Here is a 10,916-nt window from a genome sequence, read left to right on the forward strand (position 1 = left end):
CCAGCACCCCAGGCCATGTTTACCTCAGGAAGCACCACTGCCTTGTTTCCCTCCCTCAGGCTGCCAGCACCGTGACACTGTTGGGGTCACCTAGGCTCCCTGCTTTTGCTGACTGTGGCCCATGGGGAAAGGATGGGTCCCCCCACTCAACACCACAACATGGCTGCCAAGGCCATCTCCAGCTCCTGCCTGGGGCCAGGGTATCCCCACAACTGCTGGGCTTTGCCGCCATAACGGTCTGCCTATGAGCAACCGCCCTGGAAGCCATGGCCAAGGAAAGCACAGGGCCCTCACCCACCTCAGGGCAGCGCAGCAGCCATCACCTACCCTCCCTCAGGGCAGCTGTGGCCCCGCCCCTGCGAGGCCCCGCCCCTCCCGCTTGGCCGGTCTCGGGGAGGGGCCGCTGCTCCCGCCTTGCGTCTGACGCAGTGCGCCGGGGGCGGGGCGGAAGTGAGGAGGCGGAGGAGGCGGAAGTAGTTTCGCGTGTGGGCCCAAGATGGTGAGTGCGGGCTGCAGCCGGCGGTGGTAGCGGCTGTTCTCGTATCGGAGCAGGTCGGACCGAACCGGTGTCCGCCCGCCTGCTCGCCCGCCTGCTCACCGACCCCAGTGGCCTTTTGGGGTCTCCGGGGGAGGCGGCCTTTGGGCGAGGGGCTCTGGGGCCCTGCTGAGTCATGGGGGTCCGGCGCGGCCATAGCGGGCGCTCCGAGGTCCCTCACCGGTCCGCGGGAGCCCATCGCCTTCGCCCCCCGCCCCCCCGCCGCGGCGGGCCGGTCCCCTTTGTGGGCGCCCGGGGCTGGGAGGGCGCGGAGGGCGCGGGGCTGAGGTTAAAGCCCCTCTTCCGGGAGCGTGGCGGGAAGGCCGAGGGTCCCGCAGCAGCGCTCCCGGAGTGGGGTCGAGCCCCCGGCCTCTGGTGGAGAGCAGCCGTGTGACCGCCGAGGGCGGGCCGGGCACGGGCGCGAGTTGAGGGCATTACTTTTGCGGCGTATTTCGCGGTTTTCTCCTGACGTTTGACTTTCACTTTGATCTTCCCTCTTGTCACATCTTCCAGGTGATGTATTTCTTTAACTTTCACTTACAGCAATCACAGTACGCTTTATATGCATGTAAAAACAGGTATTTTAGGGTTTTTTTGATAGCTGTTAGGTTACTGACAGTTAACACGTTAGTACAAAAGACCTTAACTGTAAGCATCAATTTTCTCTTTGATCCAGCAGTGCTGCTGGAGGAAACTCCTGCACTTGAACAGCTCATCCCTGTCACCTTCCAGAATTTATTATACATTGGCCTATTGGTGGAGCAATTTGGCTGAACACTCCTAAAATCACTTCAATAAAATTGGGCAGGCTAGCATGAAATTAGCCATCTGTGTTTAGATGGCTTTACTTAAGTCTGTGGAGGTATGTTTTGCTGGGCTTCTGCTACAAGTTGCTATTTTTCCTTTGCTCTTTCAGTTAAATGGTATACTAGAGCACTTGAATACACCTTGTCCTCTTCATGTCAGCCTTAAACTATGAATAAAGTCAGTTTGATCTTACTTGATTGTGCCTGTATTACGGTAAATGAAGAAATGCTTGGACATATTCCTTTGTGGCCTGTCAGCTGAGCATGACCTGCCTTCTTTCTTTCCATCCCTGCAGTCCAGGGTGGGAATGAACAAGGGGTAGTTGCAAGTTTACTGTTTAAGCCAGATCCAAAAAATGTGTTCTCAGTACCTTTAACTGTTATCAGACTCTCTGAAATAATTCTACTTTAGTGTGTGGTTTGTGTTTTGTTTTGTTTTTTTTTAAGAGACTTAAAATCTAGGTCTTGTACATGAATAGTTTAAGGAGTCAGTTTGTTTCATTTGCATGGCCTAATGGCCCTTACAAAAGGGATCTGGTTCTGTTAAAGTAATCCTTGCTTTTTTTTTTGTTCCAGAATTCCAGAGGCACTTCTTATCTGTTGAAGGATAGTATCCCAATTACTGAGTTTTCAGCTTCTGGACCATTCGAAGGTCATGATCTTCTGCGTAGAGGGTATGCTTTACTTTTTCTTCTTGAATTGTGCCGTGGCCAGTGTTGAACTACAGACATAGGAAGAAAGTGTGTATTAAATGTTGGCTTTTTAAAGAGAGTTCTTGGAAGGTGTATTGCTAAAGCTATAGCTGAAAGTGCATGTATTTAATCAGATCCTCTTTCAAGTCTGAATTTTCAGTGAAACATCACTTCAAGAAGTAGATAACACTAATGGATTTTTACCTGTGTGATACTGTTCTTTATAAAAGAGTTGGCAAAGTATTAATAATCATTAAATATATGCTAGTTTTAATATACATGTACATGAGTGTGCTGTAGCACTGTGGGAAATTGTATTTTTTGTGATAATGCTGAAATTAACCGTTAATATAGTAAAAACAGTAGGTTTGGGTTTTGCCATTTTACATGAGTGCAAAACTACGTACATGTCTTGGATAATGAATCTAAAATAAGTTCCAGGAGTTTAAAATGTGGGTAATACAACTCGGGGGGGGGGGGGGGGGGGGGAGGGCGGGGAAGGTATGTACAATGTTCAGTTCCACAAACTTGGAGACTTCTAAAATCAGATACCATGTAGCTTGTACATAATTAAACCTATGACGTTTTCTTTTATTAATATTTTTCCCTATTTCTGAAGGGGATCAAAGAAGAAAAGTTGTCATTCTGGTTTGTCAGACCAAAAGAAAAAAGCAGGCTTGGAATTTAAATTCCTTCTGGTAGTGCTATACTTAGAGGTCATATTTGCTGCTTCACTGTTAAGCTTTTTTTTTTTTGTAGTTCAAACTGTGCTGATCTTGTGTCTCTGTGGGCTGATGTTTGTATCTGAGATTAGTTTTGGAATGTAACTTAAAACATGATATCCCAATTAATTTGAAGTTCAATGTTTTCACTTTTATTTCTAGCTTTACAAGTGCAAAAAATGAATTGTTGCCCAGTCACCCACTGGAGTTGTCAGAAAAAAATGTAAGTATAACATCAAATGTAACCATCTTCACTCTTAACTAATTATGAAGTTTAAATTAACAATGGGGTTACCTGCACCACTTTGTACGGTAACAAGTAATGAGCAGGGTCTTACATTTAACAGAATAAAGGTGTTCAACAATAGTAACACTTTACATATACAAATAACATTGTTGGCAAATTCGTTTAATGTTGACCTCCCACTTGGGGCTTTCTCCACTTCAAGTATGTAAGCAGGCTTCAAGTAGGGATTTACTTAGTAAGGTTTAGTGATCTAAAAGTTAAGCTAGCTGTGTATGCAGCCTCTGTAGTTAGGTGGGGGGCACACCTGCCACTTCTGGAAGGCTGATCCTCCCATATTGCCTATAGGCATATATCTTCACTTTCAGGTTGTGAACACATAAATACTTTTTGTTAAACTACTTGATTGCATGTAGAAATTTTACACGTACAATTTGTCTTAAGTGTATACAATCTTGTTAAGCTTAGTCATCACTTGTGGACCACTTCAGAGTGGTCTGTGGACCATCGGTTGAAAGTGAAATGAGACTAGACTGACAGCCTTGGCTAAATAGCTCTTTGAACTGAATCCTGTCTCTGGCACCTGTTTTGTCAACGCAGATTTGAAGTAATAAGATGTCTTGAAGCAAAGGCGGTATTTGGACATAAAGTTCCAAATTGCTAAGCTGGTCATCATGATGAGGTCTGATTGCAATGTCTAAGGTATTCTAATTCTAAACCAGTGCTAGTGTTAAGTTAAAAGAAAGATGTTAATGTGGCACCAACTTCACAAGCTTATATATAAATGCTATAAATGTTTCAGAGTTATTTGTCAATTGATTATTTTTTTTACAGCTCACTGCTATAACTTAGTTTTTAACTCTGTTCTTGCTGTGTAAAACCTGCATAATTAAAAGATTACATGCTGGAGAGAAAAAAATGCACAGAAATAATCAAAACAATGTGATCCCAAAAGTAGTATGTGAAACACTTAGATTTTTTTTTTTCCATGTACTGGTTAGGTTTTTCTGTAAGTGCATGGCTGGCTTATCTAAGAATTATTTTTATGTACATTTGACTGGGAAAAGCCTTATCTTAGCCTGAGATAGTTACAGTTGTTTTAAGTGCCTTAATTGGTGGGTTATTCAGGTAGCACTAGTAGAAACCAAATCTTTCTTCTACCAGTACAAGGATCCCTACCATTAGAAAATAAAAGAAATGGAAAAATAGTGTGACCAGAATTGTAAGTTTGGAATGAGGCATATAAATAGTATTTTCTGCTAACTTCTGAAGAGCATTCAACGTAGGTTGTTATGAAGACAGTGCATATTATGCCTTTGACTTGTATTTTCCTGTTGGTTTTTGAGATCCGTTCACATCAACAGGATGATGTTCTTGTACTAGCAGGCTTTTGTCATGGTGATTGAGTACAGGTTTTAAAATAAAAGCTTTGTATTTTTTGTTTTACGTTACAATATTGTATTGTGTCAACCTTACAGGCACGTAGTCACTACTATAAAAGCCAAATTTGAGACTCGATTACTTAAGCTTAACATTAAGCATTAGTTACTTTTGTGTACATCAGTATTTGTGAGCCAGCACTTTTCCATTAAAAGAACCCTCCACTAAATAGATTGTCTTACTGATCAGTTTTAGAGCAGTTGGTAAAATTATGAGCTTTCATTTGCTTTTTGGAGTTATACGGAGCATATGTGGTGCTCTGTGTTCCTACTTGTTCAGAAAAGTAGTATTTCAAGGGTTTTCAAGTAGAGTCTTTGATGGCTAATAATAACATCAATCGTGGCTTTCAAGTCTGTGTTCTTACGTTAACCCAGACTCAGCTTCCAATTCGTGATGACAATACTGTAGTCAAGTAGTGCAAAACTACACCGCTTGGTGGTGTTACATGTCCTGCTTGTCAAAAATAGCAAAATAAAATTGCTACTATTGATTTGTAATAAAATTAGCAAAAAGCAACTTCAGTTTCATAAAACGAGCATTACTGCATCACTGTCTTTTGTGTACATTTGAGACATAAAATGGAATCACTGAATTTTTACATATAAATTCAAAAAGTGTGTTCATTTAAGTAGGATGTCACAAATCTATTCTATGGCTGTACTTGAAAGTAATGTTTTCTAAAATAAAAATCCATGTTGTTTCTGATAGTTCCAGTTAAATCAAGATAAAACAAACTTTGCCACACTGAGAAATATTCAAGGGCTCCACGCACCTTTGAAGCTGCAGATGGAATTCAGAGCAGTGAAACAGGTAGGCATTTTTATCCCATTGGTGTACCTTAAAGATTTTTTTTTTTTCAAGTGGATTATCTCAGAAGACGCTTTCAGAGAGACATCTTTCTATGGTGAAAAGTTTTGGTTTCCAAAAGAAATAGTTTCACTGGGCTGGTTTTATTAAAACCAACCAACCAAGCATTGCAATTAAGTTACCAGAACAGTTGATATGATAAAGCCTTTCAGGTGCTTTTATTGGTGACTTGGTGAAGTGGTAATTGCTTTAGCTTTTCCGTGGACTAGCTTCCTGTAAGTCTTCAGAGAAAAGCAGGAGGAATTGAGTATTAATTCCTAAAATTAATACTCTCCTCTGTAGAATGTATGACCTTCATGGGGAGGAGTGTCTGCATCTGTAGGGCAAAAACACTTCGGGAACTGAAGCAGGTAGTGATTTGGGAGTGGATATAGAGGTAATGTGAAACGTGAAGCCGAGAGTTTGCGATGTGCTTATTATTGTTCTGCAGCCTTTCTTGTAACATCAGAGGGGGTCCTTGGTGAGTTAACTCTCAATTGGGAAGCTGAGTCTGTCTCCTTCCTTCTTACCACCTAGGATGGAGAATAACTGGATGGAGGCTGATTTCTGTCCCTTAGGAAACATAGGAAGCTCATTGGTCCTAGTAAACTTCTTTTGGTTTGTTGGAGGTTGTCAAGCTCTTAAGAGTTGTTTTTCCAAGCAAGTTGGAGCAATTTTTTTTTACTCCTTTCCAGTGGATCAGATCCTACTGAATCACAGTGAGCTGCATTAAACTTGGCAGAAATTACTGGTCCTGAGGATGTGAAAGTCAGACAGGGTGTATGAAAATAACCCTTGATCTCAGCTCTCTTGTCTTATGAGGAAAAAAATTTTTCCCAAACTGATGTTAGCACATGGCAGACAGTGAGGCAGGTGAGGATATCCTGCTAGTGTGTTTCCACGGGTACCCTTGGGGGATGGGTGGGGGAAATATGGTGATTAAAGTTTTTTTTTTTTACTCCAGCTTTGTGTTAGATATACAAGTTCTCTTGTGGTTTAATTTAACTTTTCTAAACTATTTACTGGAATAGAGTATTTGAACTTCTGAGAATTGGACCAGTAGTGATTATGGAAATCTTTGACATACTTTGTGTGTAAAGAGATAGCTACATGATAATTTTATGGTTGTAAAATATGTTCATGGTATAACTGAAGTATTACTACTAGTAGTGAATGCAATTTTAAGTACAAGTATGCCATTATCAGAATATTTATGATCAGGTGCTGTGTTTACCACCTGGAATTTCCTTTGTAATAAAAAAAAGGTACAGAAGAGGGTATTGAAGGTAACTGGGAGTGGACTTGAAGCTTATGAGTTGGTGGGGATCAGAGAAGTAGTTTTTCTTTAGATCAATTGCTATGAGGATTATGTTTAGATGCGCAAATCCATATAGCTCTTTCACTTACATTCCTGACTTGGCAGAGATGTAGGAAACTTAGAAGGTGGTTTCCAAACACTGCAGTATATGTCAGTTGCCCAATACTGACCTCAGGGTGTTGATGTTTGTTGCAGTGAGCCTCCCCAGCTTTATGTGAGAAGAGAGGAGGAGGAAAAAACCCTACCTTTTTTTTTTAACTACACTATTTGCTGCAGTAGCTACACTGCAGGGAAAGCTACAAGTCTAGTGAAAGGATGCTCTTTTCAGAACAGAGATAAACAATAGAAGATGGTGGTGTTAGGTAGGTTTTGCTATCTGTGTGTGCCAGTATTCCTCTTATTTCATTGCTGTTTTTGAAGGAAGAGGTGACCTTCGCTGTCACTTTTGTTACTCACTTCAGACTAAAAAATCCAAATACAAACACCTTCAGTTTCAGACTTGCAGAAACTTGAACTCTTGCGGTCTTTTTACAGGTCCAACGTCTCCCGTTTCTTCACAGCTCAAACATAGCACTGGATACTCTGAGGGGAAATGATGAATGCATCGGTTTTGAGGATATCCTTAATGGTAAATACCTTCTGGTTTGAATGTTATGGAAACATTTAAAGGTAGAATTTAAAGGTAGAATTTGGGAACTGTAAAGATATTTGCCCCTGTGGAATAAGAGAATTAAATGCACAAACTAAAAAGAAAAAATTGAATTCCTAAAGGCAAAGAAGCACTGGGCAAAGGAGAAATAAATGTGGTTCAGTTGCTAGCTGTGTGGAAATGACTCTGAAATATTGAGTAAGCCAATATTTGCTTGTAGGCTGCGTTTCTAAAGGAGTAGAAGATTATTCACTTATGTTGTATGCCTGTTTCCCCAGAAACTTTTGAACTACTTGTACAGATTTTGACGGCTGGAGGTTACAAAGTTTTTATAAGTTATATAATTAAAAAGAAAGAAATGCTAGAGGAGAGATCCCAAACTAATGAACCAGAGACGTGGCAGGGGAGGCGCCCTCGAATTAACTCACTGGTTTGCGCCTGTGTGGTAGGCTACTGACTGACAGTTAGTATGTGTGGAATACAATAAACCTGGAAAAACAGTTTAAAAAATTATTTCTTTCTAGCCTGTAGTTGAGGACATGGAAGGAGACGGGGGTGGTATTTTGAAGTGGGATTGTAGAATGGAAAGAGCCAGGGAGATAGGAAACTGGAAATAATGGAGGGTTAATTGGGAATCTAGAGTCATGAGTCATGAGGTAAATCTGGGATTATTTTCTGGGATGGATTTACAGGGAGCAACAGAAGGAATCCTAGCTTATTGTGGTTTAGGTGGTAGAGCAATGTCAGACATGATTTACAGGAATTTCATTATTGCCATTGCTCACAACTGTAGAGTGCTAAAGAGTGAGCGAGTGAGCGGGTTAAAAGTGTTTTTGGTGAGGTTCTATTTATCAGCTGGGGCTGGATTAGAAAATTTTGGTGTCTCTGGAGGAATTAAAGGCATTAATATGCCTTATTTATGGAAGGAAAATGCAATCACAGCCTTTTTTCAGGCCTTGGTATTTTTTTATTTTTTGTATGGAAACAAAGTTCATGCTGTCAGTATTGGTATCTCTTGTGTCCTCTGCACATTCCTTGATAAACTTTGAGTACAGTTGCTAATGTCAATCATACTTTACAGAATGGAGGAAATCCCAGAGATATTTAAAGGCATAGAATTTCTGTGAAACTAGGCGGTTAGGTGGAAAAACCACAGGTAGGTCCCAGCTAACAGAAGGGCTGCAATGTGAGCTCCTATTGTGCAGAGAAGTTGCATTGGAAGGAGATGGGGGGCACCTATGAGGAAAGGCTTCAGTAAACTTTTCTTAAATGCAAAGCTCAGTCAGCCTTGAGACTCAGGCTGTAGAGACCGTGCTTACGTAGAACTAGTTTGTCTTGCTTGGAATTGTGTGTATCCTTATAAACACTGTTCCACTATAGATGTATTTGTTATCTGATGATTGGTTTGGATAGAGACTTAGGAGTTACAGACCTGCTTGTGCAACACTGTCAAAAATCACTCAAGCAACTCTTGCACTAAGCATTAGAATGAAGGCAGGGAAGGAAATATGATCATGTTCATAGGTATTGTTGGTCTTTGTAGCTTGGTAAAAGTCTCATGCTGTCAACTTTTTTTTCCAGATCCTTCACAGAGTGAGGTTATGGGAGAACCACATGTGATGATGGAATACAAGCTTGGTTTATTGTAACAAAATGTACTCCACAAAAATGTTTTGTGTGTGTCTTTATACTGCAGATCTAAATACATGATACTAAATTGACACTCAGTGTTAAGCAGTCCTACAGTTACCACTTGCCTTCCTTGATGAAAAGGCACATTAAATGTTTAAAGTCTATAAATTGTTCTGTGCTTGTTGTCAATTATATAAATATGTTCTGTAACTAGATAGTTTAATGTCTCTTCATACACTGCTCAGGACAACAGCTTCTTAACTCTGGAAATGCTATATATGTATACAAGAAATCCAAAAATACTCGTGCATTTTAAAACTGATTACTGTAGGTAAATGCATTTAATGGATGTTCTTGCAGAAGAACTTTTTAAGGGTGAAAAGAAGGTATTTTCCGTTGAGTAACTCTTTGTTCATGAAAATTTCCGTACACTTTTTAAACTATTGAATAAAAGTTTGCTATAAATGCTGTTGCGTTCCAAAATATATTTAATCATAAATCAAGAGTCTCTTATCCACAACACAAAATGGTGTTGTTCCTTTTTCTTGTAATATCTCTAAAGATCTTTAACTTCTGCCCTGCGAATGGAATCCTGCTACATCCATTGTCTCCCCCCTGTTGGCAGTTGTTCATGAGTGAGCCATTAAGCTTTTGTGCAGAATTGGAAGTATTGCTGTAAGAAGGGAGTTAAAGGTCTTGATTCCTTTCATCTGTGTCCCTGAGAGGATATTCTGGTTTCTGAAAGTAGAAGCAAGTTCCACTTGAAGTTTAAAGAGGTGTTTTAAAATCCATTTGGGAACATAATCCAAAAGAGCGCTCCTAGATATATATATATATCTCAAATGTCAGAGATTAAGAAAGAATGCAGTACCTAATAAAGCTGCTGCAGTGAGAACATGAAGATACGGTGCTACTAGATGACAAACACAGAAATAATTCTTTTGTTGGTTTACTGAAATCGGATCTTAATTAAGGAAGAATCAGACCTATACTTAAATACACCTTTTAAAGGAGCAGGCCACTGAAAGGTTTTTTGTGTGTTATTAAATTCAGGGTGCGTTGTCCTATACAAATCCTGCAAGGCAGCTAATACAATACGGCATGTTAGGAGGAACAAAAAAAGTCTGTGGTTCAAAAGATGCCATCTCTTGTCATATGTGAGGAGCTGGAAACAATATTTCAAAGACAGGAACTGTCTTTATTCAGCAGGTTTTAATGGTTAAACTGCTAAGTGCACTCAGTGTTTTGTTCAGATAATTTTAGCAGAAATGTTGCTATAAACCTCTTTTCACAGTCCCAAACATCTCTTGTGCTTTTCAGTGTGCTTAAGCTGCCACAAATTCCCTCTCCGTGTGGGTGGAAGCCTCTAGCTTCTGTCCTGTAAATTTTACAGTGCTTTTATGCGCATCTATTGCAAAACATTGCAGCAAATCAAAAAACATTTAGATGACACAGTATGAGATGCTTTACTGGCAGTTTTATTTGGTTTTATATTTAAACTTGTTTCATTTGAGAAGCGAAGCTTCTAAAATTGTCTTTCACTTGAGAGTTGCAGATATTAGAGGCTTGTGCTATGAAATACGTGCTGTTCCATTTGTATTTTTTGCCTTGGTGAGGTTAAATGTAGGACCAATAAATTGAACATGCAAGCATGGACTTACTCTGTCCTGGTCTTTCTGTGAGCTGATACACTTTATTAAATATCAGAATTGGCTATTAAATAATTGGCAATTTTCTTCGCAGCTTTGTATAAACCAAAAGTAAACTCTTGTTATGAAGCAAGCTTGGGGTTCAGTAGGCTTTCTGTTGCTCTGGGCTCAGGCCAGAAAGGCTGAGGGATTACCGTGCCGGGTCTGGGACAAATGAAGGTATGGGTGAGGATTTTCAGGTCTGCCTTTCTACCAGCACTGTTCCAGGAATGGGGGTGCAGAAAACAGGGAGCCGTCCCATAACACTACACAGTTACTGCTACCTTGTAGCTCCCACCTCAGTGTGTCTAGCTAGTTGGCCTTTCCTGATGTTGGCTCAAAGA

The 10,916-nt window shown here is 40.5% G+C and overlaps 1 protein-coding gene across 1 annotated transcript; it reads left to right on the forward strand.

Annotated features, from left to right (window-relative positions):
• The first annotated feature begins 385 nt into the window (after positions 1-385).
• POMP (proteasome maturation protein) lies at positions 386-10,540 on the forward strand. The gene is made up of 6 exons (XM_075084305.1): positions 386-499; positions 1,918-2,015; positions 2,918-2,978; positions 5,148-5,249; positions 7,138-7,231; positions 8,834-10,540. Exons 1-6 carry the CDS (start codon positions 497-499, stop codon positions 8,899-8,901), a joined length of 426 nt encoding a protein of 141 aa, XP_074940406.1. The 5' UTR covers positions 386-496; the 3' UTR covers positions 8,902-10,540.
• The last annotated feature ends 376 nt before the right edge of the window (positions 10,541-10,916 follow it).

This window comes from Phalacrocorax aristotelis, chromosome 1, assembly GCF_949628215.1.
Source record: "Phalacrocorax aristotelis chromosome 1, bGulAri2.1, whole genome shotgun sequence".
Taxonomy (NCBI): Eukaryota; Metazoa; Chordata; class Aves; order Suliformes; family Phalacrocoracidae; genus Phalacrocorax; species Phalacrocorax aristotelis.